Here is a 23,792-nt window from a genome sequence, read left to right on the forward strand (position 1 = left end):
AAAACACTTCATTATTTCTGTCAAGCAGGTGAGACAAAATATGAAAAGAAGTTGGTAAAAATATTAATTACCTAATAGCCAATAATTAATTACCTCAGTTGCAACTGCTGTTTCAGATTTTGTTGGAGAAACTGGTAAGGTTACAAGCAAAAGCAAGGAGATGTGAAAGTGTATGGTAATAATTTAGAACGCTCTGGGTGAACGGCTCGCTCCAGAGCACATATACTAGCACACTCTGGGTGTTGTAGGATTATGGGGTTCCAGACATGCTTTCCCAAAATATGGCACACCTTGGCATATTGCATACTTCAAGTTGGAGGAATTTAAGAACTGGCATGTGCAGGACCTGACTTTCTGATCGCGTCCTGAAGCAGATCGTAATGCCTTCATGGAAGAGGTGCCCGCCCTCCCTATAACTGGAGGAAAGGAGCATCCTTATTTGGGAAAACAAAACGACACACACACAGAGGAATCTGGATGAACAAGCCTTGCTAAGTTTCTCCCTGTTTACTACACACAGCTCACACTCTTTGCCCTATCACATCTTTCCACGGCTGTCCACTCTTCATCAAACCTCGTGTAAAAGGCTCAGGATTAACTGCTTCTTAAGGTCTTTCTGTCCTTATTAAGGCTCCAGTGTCAGGTAAGATTTACATTAAATAACTTTGTACATTGTCTCCTTCAGTCTGCTTTGTTAGTTTAATTTTCAGACCCAGCAAGGACCCGTTGGAGGGAAACATTTTCCTCCCACACGTAGAAGGATTTTAAGAAAGCAATGAATTAAGTAATAGGAGGAACAAACTGACTGCATTAACTGGTGCAGCCCAACTAGAGGGCAAGTTGATGCCATCTATTAAAAAGAAAAACAGCACACACTACAAAGACTAAGCTCACTTCTCAGCATTCACGCTAGAGAGACATTCATACGAATACACACGAAGGCCTGTCCTGGAATGTTTACTTCAATGTTGCTTCTGATAGCAAATGAATAGAAAATGTAAACGCGAATCAAAAAATAAATAAATGGCTGGTTATATAAACCATGGATTACCATGCCCGTTAAAAATAATATCTATGTGCTAATATGGAAAGAACCTTAATATGTGTTTCTCGGTGAAAAATTAAATTACACAAAAAAGTTTTTTTTTTATTAATTTTTTTTAACGTTTATTTATTTTTGAGACAGAGAGAGACAGAGCATGAACGGGGGAGGGGCAGAGAGAGAGGGAGACACAGAATCGGAAGCAGGCTCCCGGCTCTGAGCCATCAGCCCAGAGCCCAACGCGGGGCTCGAACTCACGGACCGCGAGATGGTGACCTGAGCTGAAGTCGGATGCTTAACCGACTGAGCCACCCAGGCGCCACCAAAAAAGTTTATAGTATGATTCTACTAGGCTAAAATCATAATGGTTTTGATTTATAGATATATGTAGTGCATACATATATATTACATAAATAGAACAGAGTCCAGAAGTAAAAATAAACTAATGTCTATACTAACCTCAAGATAAAGACTCCGCGGTCGGGAGGGACTATTGCCTTATCTGCAATTTCTGATACTTTATAATGAGATGTATATAATTTTAATGATTTTTCAAATTCTGATTAGAACTGGGGTTTTTTTTTGTAGATTCTTAACCAACTAACAAATTTAGACTTCATAAAAATGCAGAAAATAATAACAGGTTTTAAAAAAGGATGTTGAGGTAACATATACAGACACTGTAATAGAGAAATACAGTATGCTGAACGGCATTAAGTTATTGTAATTTATTTTGGACAGTTCTAACTTTGAAACTTTTTTTCCTTTTATTCATTATTAGAATTCATCTTGAACTAAAGTCAACTAAAATACAGATGCTTAATTCTTCGGACTCATTAGACAAGCCCTTATTGACCATCATAATTTTTCAGGCTCATTACCTTTATTGACCACCATATTTGAAGCTCTGCACAACTTAAAGGAAAGCTGAAGAAAACAATGTTTGGGGTATTTCTCCATGCCTCTAGAGAGGTACATGTTCCTATTCTTTGAATAAAGTGGGTGGGGCCCTGGGACAAGTTGAAATAGCACTATGGAATAGGTCTGTTCGATATGGTTATATCTTTTTGTCTGAAGGGAACCACTAGACTTTTGAACATTCATACTAAAATGTTAGTATAATATTTTACTTCCAAAGCCAAATAAAAATGATTTTAGGTCATCTACACCTCTGCTTGCTTACTTCTATAGAATTAAATTCAGAACTATAAAATGAAAAATTATAATTCTACCATGAATTAAAATCTTCCACATTTAAAAAGAAAAACGATCCCTTCCTTTAAAAATGTATCTTACATCTATAAATAATACCATCTGATGATTCCAAAATCATCTTGGCTCTTTCTATTTTGTATTGCTTGTTTCAGCTAAGCCGATCTTTTGATTTGTGACCAAAGGCAGTTCCTTTTGGGAAAATACAGAACCAATTAATAATCAGTAAATGAGAAAGAGTTCACTCAGAAGAAATGTTTCAACCATGGGTATTTTAACCATGAATGAAGGAAAAGCGAAAACTTCATTTTGGAAGATTCTCAAGCAAATTTTGAGAATTTAAATTTCAAGGGATGGGCAGAGGTCTCCCCTTTCTAAAACTATTTTTCAGGATCTTGCTGATACTTGTTTTATTCAGTGATATTATATTACTCCCTGAAAAAGCAAAATCATTTCTTGTTTTTGCTTTCAGAAACCAAACAATCTATAAATGTTGCTTATAACCAAGTGATTACTTTTTATATCTGAAAGGCCAAGGTAAGCCTTTCCAGAGAAATACTCAACTAGCACATTGAGATTTTGATTCTATGATACCTTGTTTTAAAAGAAAAAGGACTAACAAAAACAAACAAACAAAAAATACAAATCTAAGAGGAAATGGAGAACGTAGGATTATACCAAGTAAAGAAAAACTGGAATATAGCAAGTTTTGAATGATGGTGCTATCAATAGTAAGAGGAACCACAAACTTCTCTAAAGCTTACTACATACCAAGAACATCCACTTATTTTAGCCTTGTGAAGACGGTGCTATTTCCATCCTCATTTTAAAGCAAAAGAAACAGAAGTTTCAGAGGTAACGCAATTGGTTGAAGGTCACACATCTAATAAGAAAAATATGTAACCTGAGCCATTAATGATTATGCTATACTGCATTGCCAGAATAAAATAAAAAGATAACTGGTCTTTAGCAGATACTGCAGAAGAGAGCTGTCTGATGAAACAATATTCAATGCAGTCCTAAATTAAGAAGGCCGAGGACACTGTAACGTTACAGAGACTAGACCAGCTTTTACTATTGTATTATAAATCTTACTCTTCCCTGAATCTTCAAATAATGTCAGGAAATTGTTATTGATTTATATCATGGACTGATACAGAGTGAACATGGCATCAATCATTGTGGAAAATTTCACAAAAGGGTTGTTTTAAAATGAAGTCTAAAATATGACACAATTATGTATTAATAGGAAACTCAGAGTAAATCAGCTGGAAATCAATGGGCAGTACTCAGAAGAAGTACCACCTTTAGATATTAAAACTAAGAACAGCAGTTAGGGGGGAAAGAAAGTGTAAATGAAACGAATAGATTTCTGTAAAAGCTCAACATACCGAGCAAGCAGGCCAACTTAAAACTTAGTTAATAAGATTCTTCTCAATTTTTCAAGTTTTAAGTTTAATTTGACTTCCATTCTTCCAACAAAAACCACACAGGAAATGGAGAGAATACTGAAATGTTGTTAATTTGCTGTTCTTACAGAATAAAGAGTCAGCTTTCTCTTTTTCCACCAGGAAGAATGAAAGACCTACCTAACTAGGGGCGTTTATTCCTAAGAAACTCAAAGTGATTTGTACTCTGCTGTGATGTCTACCAGAAACAGTAAAAGGACCACACTGCACCAGAAGTTCATGGCTTGAAGGGCACACAGAGGTCGGACAGCTTGATGCCTTTCTCCTTTCCAGTGTTCGGATTGGATTACACTGTATAAATATATTCAGAGGTTAGTCACATGGCAGGATAACTAGGTGCTGACTAAGGTCACTCTTAAATGACTCAGTCTACTAAAGTGCCAAAGAAGCTGGTTTCCAAGATATAAACTTTAAATATTTGAATATTTAAAAGCTAGACTATTTGTAGGTAGAGTACCTTCTGTTTTTGTTGTTGATAAAAGAATGAAGGAGAATTGCAGCGACCTAAGGACGCCTGTGTGGCTAAGTAAGGTAAGTGTCCGACTCTTGATTTCAGCTCAGATAATGATCTCAAGGTCTGTGAGACTGAGCTCCGCATCGGTCTTTGCACTAACAGTGCAAAGCCTGCTTGGGATTCTCTCCCTCTCTTCTCCCTGCCCCTCCCCCTGTTCATGTTCTCTCTCGCTCTCACTCTCTCTCTCGCTCTTTTGCTTTCTCTCTCAAAATAAATAAACTTTAAAAAAAATTGCACCTACCTAGAATCCTTATGCATATTTCGTATTTTTAAAATGCATTTACAGAAATCAGATTAAAGCCAACATAATATCTGCAATTTTTTTTCCAGCAGAGGACAAGGAAAAGAAATGGGTACAAAGAGGACAAAAGCTGTATTTCTCACATGCAAACAGGTATTATCATTATAAGCAAACAAAATGCTAACAGTTCGTTTGTGGTGTGAACACAAAGATGTTTGCCTCGCTCTGCACTTTCTCCTTGTTTGAAATATTTAATATACGTGTAATAATAATGTATTAAGTACTACCACGTGCATATTAGTTGTATTAACTACAACTAATCTTGAGTGACTATCAGTGTATGACTGTGTATTTTTACATATGTGTTTGTGTGTCTGTATAAAATCTGGACTGATTCACATCAAAATATGAACACAGGCCAGCGATTCCTTATCTCAAGTATTTGGGGCCAGCTGGGTTTTGAACTTTGAATAGTTCAGAGCGGAGAATGTTAATCTAACACATACTGTGTGTATCACATGATACTCTCAGGGAGATCGGGGTGGCACTACATGCAAACAGCTCACTAAATGAACTCTTCAGGGGAGGTCATGTGTGATCTCTAAATTCGTTTTTCAAAAGCTTACTGTTCTCCAAAGTTTAATTTTCCAAATTGTTGATTAGAGATCGTGGACCCATAACGGGCTTCTTAATGATGAAAGCTGAGAAGATTCTTATTTTTCTTTTAACTCACCTGCAGTTTCTAAAACAAATGTGTCCTACAGCCACGTAACAGGATTAAGGGGGACAGAAGCGGAGACTATAAAAATTTCTCCAGGGTGTATTAAGACCGCGCAAGAACCCAGGACCATTCCCTCCCCTCAAAAGCCACCACAATTAAAACTGAGGCTGATTGGTGTGGATTAGGATCCCCACCTGGAGAGAGAAGCCCACACAGGGTGCTGAGATGCCAGGAGAGGGATGAGGACACAGCAGAGCCAGGCTTATTTAGGAAGCATCACAAATTAGGGCACCTGGGTGATTCAGTGGGTTAAGCACCTGACTCTTGATTTTGGCTCAGGTCATGATCTCATGGTTGTGAGACTGAGCCCCTCAGCGGGCTCCATGTGAAGCATGGAGCCTGCCTGGGATTCTCTCTCTCTGTCCCTCCCCCAGTCATGCTCCTCCGCAATCTCTCTCTCAAAAGAAACAAACATACTAAAAAAAAATAAAAAAGACAGCATCACAAATCCACTGCTGCCAAATTATAAAATCCTGTCAAACCACGGGTCAACCTACAAAGCAGTTAATATGCCCTGGGTAATAAAGAGTAATCTCACTTTGCACTACAAAGCCAAACAAAACAAAAACCGGAACCCCAAAGGAAGAAATACTAAAGAGGAAAACAAAATGACACTGCTGAATCTCTTCAATAACGTGATGGGTTAATGAGTGCCTCCAGGCCTGGAAAGGAATGGCATGTATTTTAACTCAAAATATTTCTCAAATAACCAGTTCAACAGAAGACATTCTGGTTTCATTTATTAAGATTTTTAGAGCAGTTTTAGGCTCACTGTAAAACTGAGGAGACGGTGCTGAGTTTTGTGCTACACCCCCTGCCCCAACACATGCACAGCATCCCCATCATCATCTCCCACGAGCGCGGGACATTTGTTACAACTGATGAGCCTCATAATCACCCAAAGTCCATTGTTTATATCGTGGTCCATTCTTGATGTTGTACATTCTGTAGGGTTGGACCACTGTAAAATAACGTTTATCCATAACCGTATTGTCATACAGAGTATTTTTACCACCCTAAAAAATCCTCTGTGCTCCATCTGTTCACCCCTCCTTTCTCCCTGCACCGCTCCAACCCCTGGCAACCACTGATCTTGTTATTGTCTCCCCAGTTTTGCCTTTTCCAGAATGCCATATAGTTGGACTCACAGAGCAAGGAGCCTTTTCAGATTGGCTTCTTTCTCTTAGTAATATGCTTAGTAATATGCACCTGAGGTTCCCCTGTGTTTATTCATGAGTTGACAGCTCATTTCTTTTCAACACTGAATAATATTCCATTGTCTGGATGTATGACAGTTTATCCATTCACCTACTGAAGAACAGGGATGCTTCTAAGTTTGGGCAATCACAAGGAACTCATGAATAATTATTCATGTGCAGGTTTTTCTGTGGAGAAGGACATTCTAATTCCCAAGAAGTCAATTAACAATGGACTCTCAGAGATCTTCACAGTAAGTTTCATTCTAAACAAAGGAAACCTAGTGAAGAAACTGTTAACACAGAATATAAATAACTGAAGCAAAGGATTGGATTGTTCTGATTTTGTCTGTCCTGTCACATGTGATGGGGATTGATGCTTAAATGATTCCATGACTGGCCTTTACTGCTTTCCTATGAAGAATCACTAGATTCATAGTATTTCTTTCCACCAAATATTGGAGGGGAATCACAAATACGATCCTTGAGAATCAGGGATTTTAGAGACCTTCACTGAGTGAAGCAGTTTCTAATCATTGAACCTAGAGTTCTGATGAAGAGGAGACTCCTCTTCCAAATAAAGAAGACTAATATTTCTTGAGTGCCTACTATTCCTAGACAACATCCAAGTGATAATCACAGGAATAATAATGGCTACCTTTGTGTGTTCACTCTATGCCAGAATACCCACTATGTGCTTTATGTGTATAAATCATTCAATCCTTACAGGAGTTCTATAAAGAATACTGACAGGAGTCCATACTTATTCCCTATTCCTCCAACTTCCAGGGACAGGAACTTCCCTGCAGTAACACTGCTGTTACTTACCCATGACTCCCATGGAGAGGAGCATCTATCCAATTAGTGATGTTAGAATAAGCCGGATGTGCTAAACATGCTCTTTGCCTCTCCTTCAACTCCCACTCTTAGATGCATGCATCCTGATGTTAGCTCTGGCTAATAGGAAAAGGTTTCTCCCAAAGTGTGTGAGTCCTGGATTTCCCTGGCAGAGTCCGTTGTTCTCTGGGTGAATCTATTTATTCTGAGGTGAAGTGTTATTTAAACATATGGCTGAAAATTGTAAGGCATCTTCTCTAAAATTTTTACTCTCTGTTTGACATCTATATTTATCTTAACTGGTACAGAAATGAGGACCAATAAGTTATGTTATCAAGGGCTCCCAACACTCCAACAATGACCCTCACCCCCATTCACAGAATGAACAAATGTAGAGGGATTAAGCACTTACCTCATGATTATACACCTGGCTTGAACCCCAGACTCCAGAGCCCATGTTCATGGCCACCATTTTAACTTTCTCTTTAATATTTGGGCTCCCCGAAAGTACTGCTCTTACCATCACTATGTGTTTTCACAGATAGAGAAATGTGAGGCTCAAGGATGTAATTTGTAACTGCTTAGCAACCCATGAGCAGAACAGAGATCAGAACTCAGACCACCTTACTCCAAAAACTCTGTGTTTTCATCTATAATATTATATATATATATAATCACTATAATCTATAATCTATATATAATCTATAATCTATAATCACTCCTTTCAAACGTCATCCAGAAGGTAGCCATGCCCATTTGGGCAGCCATTTGATTAACTACAGTTCCCTTCTTTTATTATTAGCCAAGAAAATGACACAAAAGTTTGATTAAAAGTCCTCGATATTGGGGCACGTGGGTGGCACAGGCAGTTAAGCATCCAACACCTGAGTTTGGCTCAGGTAATGACCTCACAGCTCTTGAGACTGAGACCGATCGGGCTCTGCACTGACAGCACACAGAAGCTGCTCAAGATTCTCTCTCCCTCTCTCCCTACCCCTCCCTGTCTTGTGTGTGCACTCTCTCTTTCTCTCTCTCAAATAAAAATCATTTTTTTAAAAAATCCTCAGTATCAATGGAAAGCAGAAAATAAAGCACCAGAATTAAAATGTGAGCATGGTCAGGTTTTTTCACTACTTCATATAATCCACCACCCTCACTTAAAAAATAAATATTTTCCTATTATTCTTCTCTTTGCCATGCCATCCTATTCAATTCTTTGTGTTCTTTTTTTCCTCTTATTCAATTCTTATCTCCACTTTTGCTAAGCCTCCACACATAAGTCTTGAGTACTCAAACCAGTTTAACATCTGTACTCATCCGATTGTGAATGTGCCTGTTTTATTACTATCTGAACAACTTACATGTGTTATGTATGTTGTTCTCTGAAAAAAAAAAAGTAGTATTAAATTAGCATCCTCTGTTGAGTTGTATTGATTTCTTTTTTTTTTTTTAATTTTTTTTTTCAACGTTTATTTATTTTTGAGACAGAGAGAGATAGAGCATGAACGGGGGAGGGGCAGAGAGAGAGGGAGACACAGAATCGGAAACAGGCTCCAGGCTCTGAGCCATCAGCCCAGAGCCCGACGCGGGGCTCGAACTCAGGGACCGCGAGATCGTGACCTGGCTGAAGTCGGACGCTTAACCGACTGCGCCACCCAGGCGCCCCGAGTTGTATTGATTTCTTACATGCTTACCTGAAAAGGTAGAGTAGATTCTCCAGGCTTCACATAGAGATTGATTTTTGCTTGTTTCCACTGAGATGTGGAGATTCCAATCAGATCACCTTGCTTTTGCAAATCCCCAGACAGTGATGTTCTTGTAAAAACCAAGAGATGTGAATGCCAAGACAAATAATACCAAAATCGCACCTGTTGAAAATGTTTTTGAATGATATCAATATTCCAGTTACCTATCTCCAGGAGCTTTTCTATAATTAAAAATATCACACCCATGGGGGAGGGGAAGGAAAAAAAAATGAGGTTAGAGTGAGAGAGAGCCAAAGCATAAGAGACTTAACAGGAACCCATGGGGGAGGGGGAGGAAAAAAGAAAAAAAAAAAAAAAAGAGGTTAGAGTGGGAGAGAGCCAAAGCATAAGAGACTCTTAAAAACTGAGAACAAACTGAGGGTTGATGGGCGGGTGAGAGGGAAGGAAGGGTAGGTGATGGGCATTGAAAAGGGCATCTTTTGGGGCGCCTGGGTGGCGCAGTCAGTTAAGCGTCCGACTTCAGCCAGGTCACGATCTCGCGGTCCGTGAGTTCGAGCCCCGCGTCGGGCTCTGGGCTGATGGCTCAGAGCCTGGAGCCTGTTTCTGATTGTGTGTCTCCCTCTCTCTCTGCCCCTCCCCCATTCATGCTCTGTCTCTCTCTGTCCCAAAAAAATAAATAAACGTTAAAAAAAAAAAAAAAAAAAGAAAAGGGCATCTTTTGGGATGAGCACCGGGTGTTGTATGGAAACCAATTTGACAATAAATTTCATATATTAAAAAAATATATATATCACCTACCATTCTGGTGTTCAATAGAATCTCCCCAATTCCCCTTTCCTCCAAACACGCAAGCCCAGAAAATGCTAACTCTGTCCTTTGCATTCTGCCCTTAAGAAAAGGCTCAGGGTAGCCCCACTATCTGGTAAAGCTGTTTAACACCTACTGTAAAGACGTCTAGGGAAATGGGATACTAGCAACCAAGACAAGTTTGAGGACACGTATTTGTCCGCATCACCACGGGCAGTTCCACTCTGCTTCCAGAGGAGGTTCCATGCTCTTCCCTTCTATGAAAGGACCTTTCTCTCTTGCTTCTTATGAATCTGGGGAGGTACACATTCTTAGTGTACAAGATCAGGTTTGACTTATGTATTCCCTTTCCTGTCTCAAACAATAAACCAAAAAAAAAGTTTTGTTGAAAAATTATTTTCTCAAATAAAGGAAAACTGTAATGAGTACTTTTCACTAATTTCTTCTCATGGGGACATTATCAAAGAACTTGGGAGCTCCTATAATACTGTTAATTCATAATTTAGTTCAAGTAAAGAAAACATCCTTTTTTGGGAGTGGGAGAGTGATCCTTTCACCTCCTAGTCATTATCAAAGATGACATAATTAATCTAAGGGTTTGAGCAGTTAACTGGGTAGTAAAGAAAACGTAAAGAGAGAATTATTGTGGGTACTGACAGCAGTAGCAACAACATCGAATTCAGGACCCTCATTTATCAAATACATATTTAGTGAGCATTTATTTACTAAGTAACAGGTACTGTGTGAGGCAGGACCAACCTCAATAATTGGATGATTCATTCTATAAAACATGTCAACAAAATCTCCATAAAAACAAGTTCAGACACAGGGCATTTTTTTTTTCTTTTTCTCATTAGGTCTTTGAAAAGTGCAGCCTTAGGATTCGAAGAAAACACAACGTACAGAGATGAGGCCTCTCAGAAATAAAATCCTTCTCTTTGGATTAAAACAGACTCCTTTTCAGTTTTACCATATTTTAAATTCTTGGGTTGTTTTTTTTTTCCTTCACTGCTATTGTTTTATTTTGTTACATGGACAGATTTTAGTACACGTATGGCCTACCCATTTATTTCATGGTTGGTACCAATTCCAGTGGAAATTAAAGGTGAAAAAGTTTTATATGCTCTTTTATTTTTTTTTTTATTTTTTTTAAAAATTTTTTTTTCAACGTTTATTCATTTTTTGGGGACAGAGAGAGACAGAGCATGAACGGGGGAGGGGCAGAGAGAGAGGGAGACACAGAATCGGAAACAGGCTCCAGGCTCTGAGCCATCAGCCCAGAGCCTGATGCGGGGCTCGAACTCACAGACCGCGAGATCGTGACCTGGCTGAAGTCGGACGCCTAACCGACTGCGCCACCCAGGCGCCCCTATATGCTCTTTTAAAAAGTTGTCCAGCTTTAAAAGATCAAGCATTCTCTGTTCCAATGTAGTGCACAGTTTTCCATTGTCCACTTAATGGCCACAACTTGATCAAAAAATTCTTTCTGGCTATTCACTTCATTTTAGACATGACTACCATGCTCCCCTAAACTCAGGTAAGCAAGGCAGGTAAGTAAGAAATGTAAAGGCAAACAGAGTGTTTGATTAGATTTTATGGAAAGGGAGGATTTACATTCCTCACGGACAATTAAATTTTAGATCCCTGCTAGAGTCTCAGCCTATTCCCAGCTTGTAAATATGCAAAACAGAGCTTTAAACTTAGTAGTACAAGAGATATGCATGCCCTATCAGAATTTCAAGCTGTCAAACTGTCATTCAGTACATCACCAGTGCTAAGGTATTTCAACAGTGTATTAAGAGTAAATACCAATGGGATCCATATTTCACAGGATAAGAGCTCAAGACTTATATTTAATTTACTACTTTAACAGACTTGGCATTGTAAAGAATTAAGGAGAATTCTTCAGCTTATTACAGACAAAGAAACCTTCCAAAGTTTTTTTTTTCAAATTTAATATTGGTAAGAGTGAAATCATTGAACAAAGTTATTAATACAGCTGTGATTTCAGATAGGCACCTGTCAAGTGCACAAGCTCTGTGCCTTTCAATCTGCTACCCACTGGGAGTAGAACACTAAGTCATGAACGTCAAATCACCATGCATGTCGCGAATTCCTTGCAGAATACATTACGGCAGTTTGTATTCAGATTTTGTTAATAGGTACTTTTTGGAAAAGAAGAAGAGGTGAGCAGGACTATTAGCATCAGTGCTTACGTAAACATCTGTAAACTTCACCAGAGAATGAAAAACACTGCTCTGTGTCAGAAAAGGTACAAAGCATTAGGTGTCCTTAGGGACTCCAGAGTTTTATGGGGGAGAATGAAAAGAAAAGGGAACAATTAACTAGAATGCATACAGTGGCAAAGATATGAACATGGTGTGGTTATTTACACACAAATTAATTAAAATGAAACCAAATGAAAGATCCACTTCCTCAATTATAGTCATTACAACATATGCTCAAGAGTTATATGTAGTGAGTTGCAACCATTCTGGACATAGCAAAGAAAAACTTCTATTATCATAGAAAATTCTATTAAACAGAACTACAAAAACAGGTATGTTAAGATTATACCAACCATTTAAAATGTATTTACTACTTACAATTCTAAAAGGAAATTATTTTTGTCATCCATGCCTGATTCAGTTAAAAGTAGTAAGATAAATGTTAATATTTATAAATGTTTTACTTCTCTTGGTTTTCACTAAGGCATGGTTTATATGGAGTGTGACTGGGCAAGGCACTGAATTAGTGTATTCAGGACAATTTCATGTGGTTAAAAGAGCTTCCAACAAAGCAGTTCCTTTAATTGCAAATTGGAGAGGGAAAAAAAAGAGGCGGAAGCTCAAACTATTTTATTGGTTTTAATTGCATCCTCTGTGCATTATTTATATTTTTTAAAAATATCCAATCATCATTTTTGGATGATATGACATTTTGATGTCATATGATATGACATCATATGACAAATATCCAAGTCATCATTTCAGGTGACTTACGCTAATAGTTACGAGTACAGGTGAACAACTAAGCTTGCAAGGGTAATGGCCTTGGCTACACCACTTGCTCTTTGGTTCCTACAGTGCCCCGTGACATTCTCCGGAAGAGTGCCCAGCTCTACAAAGGAGTAATCAGGCTCTCTGATACTTAACTCTGTGAAGTGACCTAACGGGGAATTATTTAAGAGTTTATTAAAATGATTTCTTCCTATTTGTTTCATTTGATTTTGGTCTGTGCCCAAATGAATCTCTACTCTTCAAAAATTCTGCTTCTTTCCTCAACTTCCCTAGAATCTTTCTTTCGACGGCTCCTCCGTCTTAGAACTCCTTAGCCGGATCTTCATGCCTTTTCTAAGCTGCATTCCAAATGCTTGGCTACCCTGCCTTCTCTGCCTCATATCGGACCCTGCCTAGTATGTGCAATACCTGTCTTATCTTCAAGATATAGAAGAAAGAAGAAGAAGGAGGAAAGGGAAAGGAAGAGAAGAGAAAAAAGAGGCAAGAAAAAGAGAAGAGAGAGGAGAGAGAAAAAAGAAGATATCTGTAGCTCCTCCAAACTCAGCTGGGAGTTAGGTCCATGCTGGGAACGGGATCATTCATCACACATGCACACGCCCGCACACACACACCCGTAGTGAGTTTTCTGACTCCTAGTCATAATTATGTTTTTGCCTGAGTATTCTTCCTCTGAATAAGCTTAATTAGAAGTTTAGAATCTCCAGTAAACTATAATCTGTTGTCGGGGTGCCCGGGTAGCTCAGTCGGTTGAGCATCCGACATCGGCTCAGGTTGTGATCTCGCAGTCAGTGAGTTTGAGTCCCACATTGAGCTCTGTGCTGACAGCTCAGAGCCTGGAGCCTGCTTCTGATTCTGTGTCTCCCTCTCTCTCTCTCTGCTCCTCCCCCAATCACGCTCTGTCTCCCAAAGATGAACGTTAAAAAACAAATTTTTTTAAACATAATCTGTGGTTTTAATTTATATGATTAGCCTCCATGTGTTTTGCTCACGCACAGGTGGAGAGAGTACCTGCTCTACTTTCCCCCATACCATGTTGTTTCCTCTAGAATCCATCCCATATGCTAACATCTATCCTTAGATTAAACACAACGATCAGGGAACAAAGTGTGGGTTGCACCGTTCCAAGCCCCACTCCATAATCACTTAATTTTTTTTTTCTAAATTTCTCGTTGAATGTGAGTTCATCACTCTACTGGGAGAACATTACAAGACATGGTCTTTCAAAACTTGTCGAGAGAACTGTTATAAGTGGATTATGATTGTTATGCTGTACTCACCCTCTTGGAGCACTTAACACTGAATTGCCATGGGAATCCCTAAAACCGACATTTCACTGGGGCAAGCGCATACTTAGGTGGTCCCTATTGCATTCCAGGCATCCAGGCTGTGAGCAGGCAAGCAATGTGTGTGTACTGAGTCAGAGAAAGAAGGTTTACGTTGTGATCACCATGTACACTCAGGAGAGAATTCCCCAAAGAACTGTTTTTGCTTTGTAATTTTTACCACCTTGAATCTAAACCAAATGATGGCTCATCTGTCTCTACTGGTTGCTGGAAAACTTAGTTCGAACGTGTAGCTTGGCTCTAATAAACTTTGTTTGTGGGACCAACCCATCTCTTGCTTCATCTATCTTTTCCCTGATATTCTCATTCACTTTAAAAAAAAATTACAATTTCTTTTGAATTCAAGAATATTAAAATAAGTGCAAAACAAGCTGAAATTTATTTTTAAACAGATGAATATGCCAACTAGCTCGAAAGCAGAAGCTTTGTATTTTCAATCTTCCCGCTTTTGATGAATTGCGAAGTCCTAAAAGTAATTTAGTACAGTAACTCAAATATGAGAACTCAGAAAATATTAATATCTAGCACAAATATCCTTCATATTTGATATTTCCTAGTTAATTCAAAACAGTAACTACACTTCAACATCAGTAAGAAATGGGAGCCTCTGGTTCCCATGTGTTGTTCGTCCTATCTCCCGGCTATTCCAAGGAAACGTGCTGAGTTTCCAACAGTGACTTGAAGGGAATTCTGATACTTTTAAATTAAAGTCCACATCTTGAGCAAGGTGGGGGAGCAGGGGGAGGTGTAAGAAAAATTGTGCATGTTGATGCCACGCGCTGGCTATAGGTTAAGGACAAGGGAACTTGTGCAGAATGACTCCACAAGCCTATTGTTAGAAAAGAAGTCTCAAAAGAAAGCTTCATGTTTTTAAAGTCCTTTCGAAAAAAATGTTCTCAAGTGTATCAGCTTCATATGATTATGTAGGGAAAAAGTGTCATTTCATAAAATGAAGACATTAGTCGTATCAAAGCACCCAACTATAGTTAGCTCACTGCCTCAGTTTACCATGTTATAATGAAGAACAGTGCTATTCCACAAGTATAACTATTATCAATATGTTCCAGTTAGGAAAATTGACAAGATTTTCTCATTACTCAAGAAGATACGAATTTGGTTGTTTCACTGTTCTGTAAAGTACCACACATTACCACAGACTTATAAAAAAGTAATACTATATTCTTAGAATACTTTGTTGGGAAAGAACATTAGCTTTGTGTATCTCAGACTATAAATAACCTTCCTCCTCTAGCTAATTCTACTTCCTAGACCAAAAAGTACTATAAAATAACCCAAATATCCCTTCCTCTAACTCAAAAGCACTAACATTCAAGCAGAAACAGACAAAAGGGGAAAAAAAGAAAAAGAAAAAAACAGATACCTCTTCTGGCAGCCTGTAATGGCTCCTTAAAACACTCTTCCTTTTCCAAAAAGCAAGGAAAACCATTAACACTGAAGCCTTGGGGGGTTGAGTACTTGGTTCTGAGAAATAAATCAAGTGTCTAAACTGCCCATGGCTTTCACCGAGGCCCCACCACAGCTAAGCTCCAAGTTTAAGTGACAATAGAGAAAACTGTTCCCAAGTGGAAGCAATCGTAAATTGATACATAATCCCACTGACCATGAACTAACGGCTACCAGCGCAAAACAATAGGAAATGTAGGTCATCTTTACAAAGAAAAAAATATATATGATTTCTAACTGAGTCTCTGGAATTACTAATAAGCTCTTAATGTTTACTTCCGAATTTCTGCAAAACAGGAAGAATACATTTTATTGTTTTGCATCCCATGTGTTATGTATACAAGAGTGACCATGATCACATCACTTCAGTATATGGCCTTGAATTAAAGCTAAGCAAGTTTGTGACGTACTTTTACAGATCGAGTAATTGTTTCAGGAGTTCTTAAAAAAAAAAAATCTGTATCTATTGCATAGGATTTAATAGAAATAAAACAAAGGTGGGCAAGCGTAGAGTGTATTTGGGTGAAGGGGAGTCCAGGCAGGTATTTTAAATATAATCCCCATAAAGAAATGGGCAGGAAATAACAAGGGGAGTGGGCAGGAGGGGGAAGAGGGAGGACAATCCATTAGGAGTTCTGGGCACTCCCATTCAGATTTATATCAAGCTGAACATATAATTAGATTTATACCTCTGAATGATACATAATTTGTCACCAGGAATACTGGAATAAACTGCTGTACCCCTACACTTACAGATGATGAATTCAGTGTGCTGCAGTATCGATCTCCATTACTTTCTGATAACTAAAAAAATAAACTGGAATCCTAAAGGGCTTATGGGCATGCTAGAACTCTCAAAAGGACTGAAAACAAGGCACGCTGAACAGAAACGTCTAACATAGGTGTTCATTTTGTGGAAAACAAAGGAATTTTGTTTAGTAAACATCTACGTGCCAGATCCTTTGTCGGGTACTTTATTTAACGACATTTTAATCCTGACAACCCTGTGAAAAAGGGTTGTGAAAAAGCTAATACTAGGCTTCCAGTGTGGATGCTCTCCAGGAGAGTAAGTTATCTGTGGCAGAACTTGTGGTAGGATCCCTACCCTAAGGGGAAAAAAAAAAAAAAAAAAAAAACACAAGGCAACCTGGCTATAGGCATAGGTGACAACATCCCTCAGGACCTTGTAACATGAAACCACTTAATCAGACTACATGTTTGTGTGTTACCATATAAAAAACTACGCCACATGGCATTTGGGGCTCAGTTCTTCGGTACGCGCCCAACCGAGAGGTGCCCGCACAAATAAAGTTGCTTCCTGGAAAGAAAAGCCTCGGTGTCACGACTGTGCGAGAATCCTGCTACAAACTGAGATTTGAACCAGGTCTGCCTCCAGGGCCCTTCTCTGCTTTCTTCTCTCTTGTGCTATTGAAATGGCCTGAATATTGCTTGGTCTGTGTTTACTTGGCACCAGAAAGACTAAATGAAAAAATAAAATTGCACAAAATGGAATTCTTTTTTTGTGCCCGTGTTTATCTCCCTTTTTCCACCCTTTCATCTTATTCTCAACAAGCACTTGTGTAGATTATTTTATTTTACTCAATTAACACTGTTGGCCAAAATAATCAGCAGTTTTGGCAGCATGTATCCAGTTTGGGATTCTTGAAAGGACTGCGTGGAAAGAATACAAAATGACAGAAAAATTCGTTAATAGGCCCCCAAAAAGAACCGTTGAAGTTATATGTTGCAAATGGTCTTTTGGAAGGACATGACATTTCATGCTGAAATAGCTCATATAAATCTCTCAGTGCATCATGAAAACAGTAGTAAAAGATAGCAGGCATTTACTGGCAGCAGTAACCCACGCCCAAAAGTTTACAACCACAGAATAGTCAATGCAAATCCCAATAACTGGTTACCTGACATGGGGTAGAGGCAGTGCGTGCTTTGGTAAGAACAGGACTTCCAAGTTTGGCCACTCCTGGAAATTGATGTGACCTGAAATAAATGAATGATCCTACAAAAAAAAAAAAAAAAAAAAAAAAAAAAAAAACCTGTAAAGGCACATGGATATAAATTCTACTATCGTATATTTAGTAATTCTTTGCTCTTAACACCTTATCCTTGCACACATTCAACTGTTAATCAGATAAAGAAAATTACATTTTTACTTATGTACCATTTAGCTCTGTAGATAACCAAAAGTTCTTTCAAATGGATAACATTAAATATCTAAAATAAAATCCAATGGATTAAAATCAACTCTTGGTCTAATCCCCCTAAACAAATATTTTTATTGGCTTACGTCGTGTCTTAAATAGAATCTGAAATCAAATTAAATGAAGCTTCTAAGTTTACAATTGGATATCCAACATGCCCTTATGAAATTCTCATGAGAGCATGATTTTTAAGTTTCTTCACAAAGTACTGAAGGATGCCAGCCTGTGGAGTTTGGTTTCTCCTGGGGCTTACATGTTTGACATTGTTGTCTGTGCTAGTGGGGATGAAAGCTTAATTAAAGATCTAATCTGAGCGTTAACAAAATAACTGCTTTTAGATTTTAACTACAGTAGATGTGCTCATGGCAAATGTACAAGGAGATAACATCTCTTAGCAGCTCAAAAGATCACATAGTCTGAACTGCTGTCAGGGGTAGCCTCATTGAATATTGAAAATTTACAAGGAAGGCTATGCAGAACAATGTCAAGGTCTGATCCTGCCCTTTGATAATCATGAAGTGATGGGCAACTTGGAAAGCCAACTATTTTGACTGAAAAATACCATATTCAAAAGGTGATTTTCCTAGATACAAGTACGCAGGAAGGAAAAGATTTCATAATTAAAATGTATTATTTTATAGATACCACCATGTATTTATCCGAACAACCAGGGCTGCAAATCAGCAGTATCATCTCTGAATGAGAAAAATAGGACAGTTTATATGGGTTTGTGTTTTTTTTTTAAGTAGGCTCTACACCGACCTAGTCTCCGCATCCAATGTGGGACTTGAACTCATGACCGTGAGACCAAGAGTCACATCCTCTACTGACTGAGCCAGCCAACCACCCTTATACAGGGTTTAAAATCCCAAAACCAACAGGAAAGAATAAAACCTCTTATTCCCTAATTTCAAACTAAGAGTGATAAAAAACTATATAAGCTCATTAAATGGTTTCATCTATAAAATAATAGCATAGGCAAAGAGGATTTTGAAAAAATTATTCCAGCTTAAAAATCCCCAGGTTCAAGCAAAACTCAATTGAATACTTTTAAAAGACAACCAAAATTCTACAAATTAACAAATACTAAAAATCTTGGTCCCCTGGTCATTTAAAAACAATATGCACAATTTCAAACAAGCAGTTAATTGAAGGATGGGACATACAAACTAAAACTGCAAACTCTAAAAGAAGCAAAAGGTTTGAATAAATTGGTTTTACCCCAAAAATGACTTGTAAAGTGATGAAAAAAATCTTATGGAAATGTCTGGCACCACAGGTGACTTTTAATCAATTTTTAAGGAATATTTGTAACATTATTCAAGGGATCTTAAGTCTTAGAGATATATGGAGCTCAACTCATTTTACATTGCCAGATAGCTCTAATTTAAAAGGTATGGAAATAGGAACATAAAAAATAAACTGCAGAGCAACGTCACTCATGATCATAGTATAAAATTCTAATTAAGAACTTATCAATTACATTCGAAATCCTTATCCAAAAAATATGTCCTGACCAATCAGTGCTTTCCAAGAATGGAAGCTTGGTTTAATCTAGCCACTCTATCAACATAGTCAAATAGATCAACAAATTAAAGGGTAAAATCATACTTGGATCAACAAATACTGAAAATCCTGTGGCAAAAAAAATAGCCATTGCAAAGAAATAACCTTAAGAAAGTATTAAAAGTAGGGGCACCTGGATGGCTCAGCCGGTTAAGTGTCCAACTTCAGCTCAGGTCATGATCTCACAGCTCGTGAGCTCAAGCCCCACATCGGGCTCTATGCTCACAGCCCAGAGCCTGGAGCCGGCTTCAGATTCTGTGTCTCCCTCTCTCTCTGTCCCTCCTCCACTTACAATCTGTCTCTTTCTCTCAAAATAAAAACACATAAAAATTTTTTAATTAAAAAAATATTAAAAGCAAACAATTAAATGAAGATTAATGATCAACCCCAAAATAAATATCCTAAATGGCAAACAACAAAGTTATTTTCATTAAAATGAAAAAGTAGAGATTTATGTCATGATTATTAATAACAGATAATATTAATTATCTTAGACTAACATTATCTCATAGGTCTAGTGAATGCAATTGTCAAGAAAATAATATATTTAGGAATCATAACAGAAAACATAGAGACAGTTTCCATGCTTTGCCAATAATATATTCCTAACAGTAGATACCCCCAAGACTTACATTTTTATATAATGACAAATATTAATAAGAGAATTTGGTAAGGTTAAATCATTTTTTTTAACTTTAACAATAAAACCCTAGACATAAAAATGGTGAGAAATACTCCCTTCACAATTACATTAATGCAAAATATGTAGGAATAAGTCTAACAAGAAAAGGACAGAACTTTTATGAAGAACATTATAAAAACTTGTAGAAGACCATAAACCCTGTTATTAAATAGAAAGAGATAATAGATAATATATTTTTAAATGGAAAGATATTATAAAATTATTAATTTAGTGAAAATTTATTTGCAAGCTAAATGAAATCCTGGAATACAGTCTTAATATTTATATGGGCAGGTAAGGAGTAAAGAGAATATGAACTCTGAACCCAGACCCAGGGACTTCTAATTTATTTTAAGTCTGGTTTGCAGAATGTACTAAGAGAACTATGGAATTATAGTATATCGAGGAGATTGTTCCTGGTAATCTGCACGGTTCATTGTAAAACACTTATACACACCTGAGAGGGGTGACAGTAAAAACACGATATAAAAATTAAACAATGAGGGGATCAGCCTCTGTGGGTTAAACTGTCCATGCCAGCCTCAACCTCATCTTTTGCAAAGCATGCATCCGCTTTTAATGTAATGGTCTAGAAGGGACTACTTACATGATGTGAAAATATTAGATAGAGGACTTGATAATGAATCAAATATTATATAAATATCACAAATATCACCATAAAGAAAAAAAAGTCATGAATACAACAAGTAAAACCAACCAAATGAGATTTGGTTCATGAATGCAAGGGTGGTTTAATATTGAAAAATTCATGTTATGAATAAACAAAAAAGATAATATGGTGACCATATGACTATCACATGTTGAAAAAACGTGACAAATTTTAACATACATTCATATATATATACACACAAAAAAACACATTATGAATAGAAGGGAACATCGTTATCTGATAAATCAAAACAATCTTTCAGCAAATATAGCACTTAAGGTTGAGTTATTAACAGCTTTCTTCTGAAATAAGAACAAGTTTAGAAGCTATCACCTGTTCTATTCAACATTTCCCCAGAATAACTAGCCAGTGCAATGACACAAAGAAAACAGAAGGCTTCACATTCAGATAGAAGGAAATAAAATTGTCATTATTTGCAGATAAAATCATACATATATATTCACAATTATTTTAGGTTCATACACACACACACGCACACATGCACACATACACACTTAGCTATAATAAATAAAATTAGCAAGGTCATTGGGTACAGGATCAATATTTAAAATACAATGGCATTTCTCTATACCAGCAACCAAAAACAGTTTTTAAAATATTATAAGAGGGGCGCCTGGGTGGCGCAGTCGGTTGAGCGTCCGACTTCAGCCAGGTCACGATCTCGCGGTCCGTGAGTTCGAGCCCCGTGTCAGGCTCTGGGCTGATGGCTCAGAACCTGGAGCCTGTTTCCGATTCTGTGTCTCCCTCTCTCTCTGCCCCTCCCCCATTCATGCTCTGTCTCTCTCTGTCCCAAAAATAAATAAATGTTGAAAAAAAAATTAAAAAAAAATATTATAAGAGGTGAAAACCTATCAAAAACCTAAAAAATATTTTTAAAATATATACACTGAAAGCTTCAGAATTTTAGAGAAATTAAAGAAACTCTAAATAAACTAAGAGATTAGAAATATTTGAAAAGATCATTTTTCAGTAAAATACAATAAAGATTAAAAATGAGCAACCATTTTATACTCACAGATTAGAAAAAAAAATTTTTTTAATTTTTTTTCAACGTTTATTTATTTTTGGGACAGAGAGAGACAGAGCATGAACGGGGGAGGGGCAGACAGAGAGGGAGACACAGAATCGGAAACAGGCTCCAGGCTCTGAGCCATCAGCACAGAGCCCGATGCAGGGCTCGAACTCATGGACCGCGAGATCGTGACTTGGCTGAAGTCGGACGCTTAACCGACTGCGCCACCCAGGCGCCCCCAGATTAGAAAAATTTAAGAGACTATAATGCCTGCTGCTGGTAGACAAATGGGAAAAAAGCCCTCTTGTTTTGCTACTGGAATTTTAAGTGTTAAGATTTGAAGGGAAAGTACATATCTTTCTGCAAAAACCTAGTAGTCTCACTCATAGCTGTTCATTGCATAGAACTGAAAGCACCCTATATAAGAAGGTGTGTGCAAGAATGGATTTTAAAGCACCGTCGTGATATTGTCACTCGATAAGAGGATAGCTAGATATGTCATAGCATATCCAGACCAAAGAAATGAAGCAAACAAACAAAAAGAACTTTAAAAGTAAGACAATGAGTACGTAGGATCACAGGACAATGATCTCTAAGACAGGGAAAATAAATGAGTTATGCCATACAATTTCCCCAGCTTACTGCCTAAACAGTTTCCAGCTGCCGTGTAGGGAGTGGGGAGCCAGAAGGAGTGTGACGGTCTCTTCAAATTGAAAAGATGGAGGTGCCACTTTGGGGACACTCAACTGGCTAGAGTCCACAAGGCAGAGGACAGGAGGACAGGGCTGCAGAGAGAGAGATCCAGAGATCCACAGAGTCTCCCCCTTCCCCAAATCTCCACCTGAGTACTGACCAGTGCATGGAGGTGAGGAAACTTGAGTGAAGCTGGAACTTCAACTTCTAAAAGGCACAACTGGAATATTTCCCAGAGGTCAAAAAGGGCCAGAAATCAGAGGCCCTTTCACTCAACACCAGAAGGAAAACATTAATTAAACAAAGGAACTGGATAGAGTACTCAAGTCAAATGAAAACTTATGTCCAAAAACAAAACAAACAAAAAAAAAAGGTATGCAAATCTTATAGCATGTTCATAATCACCAACATTTAGAAACTAAAATATCCTTCAACTGATCAATGGATAAACAAACTGCGCTTTATCAATGCAATGGAATACTACTCTGTAGTAAAAAAGGAAGGAGCTGCAATCAACAAGGATGAAAGTCAAATCCATTAAGCTAATTGAAAGAAGACAGATTCAAAAGGCTACATAGGACATTAGTATATTTATATGACATTATGGAAAGGGCAAAAGCATAGGGACAGAAATCAGATCAGTTAGATGCCGGTGGCTAGAAGTGAGATGAGCATTGACTGCAAAGTGGCATAGCATTTGGGGGGAGAATGGAACTCTTTCAGATCTTGAGTTTTCTGATAGTTATACAACTACATATGTTTGTTCAAATTCTGTGAATGGTACACCAAAAAGGTTGAATGTTGCTGCATTTAAATTACACTTTAACAGATAGACAATAATGAGTTGTCCTTTCTGTTTCAAACTTTAATCCACTCCATCACAAAATCTTAAAGGAAAAATAAGGTTAACAGGCATGCACGTGCGCACACACACACACACACACACACACACACACACAAATTAGGACCTTACTCCACTGTGAAATAATAATCTGAGTTTATAGTTTTAGACAACAGATGGACGGTCAAAGTCTCTCTCTCCATCCATTGACATGCTCCCCCACCAACCCCAGTTTGCAATGGCTATAATTTAAAATACAGCCAACACTGCTAGTTTGGCATACTTCCTTGGAAATCTCAAAGGAGAGACAGAATAATGTTCAAGAGGGTGGGATGAGCTTAAAGAGGATTGACAATACAGTTGTGTTAGTATAAAGTTTTAATAGGATACTAATATACCAAGGCAATGACATCTACACAAAAGAGAGAAAACAGAACAATACCCTTCTGTTTTCCT

The 23,792-nt window shown here is 37.8% G+C and overlaps 1 protein-coding gene and 2 long non-coding RNA genes across 3 annotated transcripts in view; 2 read left to right on the plus strand and 1 right to left on the minus strand.

Annotated features, from left to right (window-relative positions):
* Positions 1-23,792, minus strand: part of MALRD1 (MAM and LDL receptor class A domain containing 1) — a 747,899-nt gene that overhangs the window by 674,378 nt on the left and 49,729 nt on the right. Inside the window, exons 8-9 of the mRNA XM_040451270.1 lie at positions 17,552-17,649; positions 8,987-9,160 (exon numbers count right to left, since the gene is read on the minus strand). Coding sequence (XP_040307204.1) covers positions 8,987-9,160; positions 17,552-17,649 — 272 coding nt within the window. The remainder of the gene's footprint in view (positions 1-8,986; positions 9,161-17,551; positions 17,650-23,792) is intronic.
* LOC121014743 (uncharacterized) lies at positions 192-2,208 on the plus strand. The gene is made up of 2 exons (XR_005783404.1): positions 192-643; positions 1,824-2,208. It is a non-coding gene; the product is annotated as an uncharacterized LOC121014743 (long non-coding RNA).
* On the plus strand, positions 2,862-10,215 carry LOC121014744 (uncharacterized). Its single transcript, XR_005783405.1, has 4 exons — positions 2,862-4,034; positions 4,568-4,631; positions 6,639-6,709; positions 9,893-10,215. It is a non-coding gene; the product is annotated as an uncharacterized LOC121014744 (long non-coding RNA).

The sequence above is a fragment of the Herpailurus yagouaroundi genome, unplaced genomic scaffold (genome assembly GCF_014898765.1).
Source record: "Herpailurus yagouaroundi ecotype Mexico unplaced genomic scaffold, PumYag 203, whole genome shotgun sequence".
NCBI classification, from domain to species: Eukaryota; Metazoa; Chordata; class Mammalia; order Carnivora; family Felidae; genus Herpailurus; species Herpailurus yagouaroundi.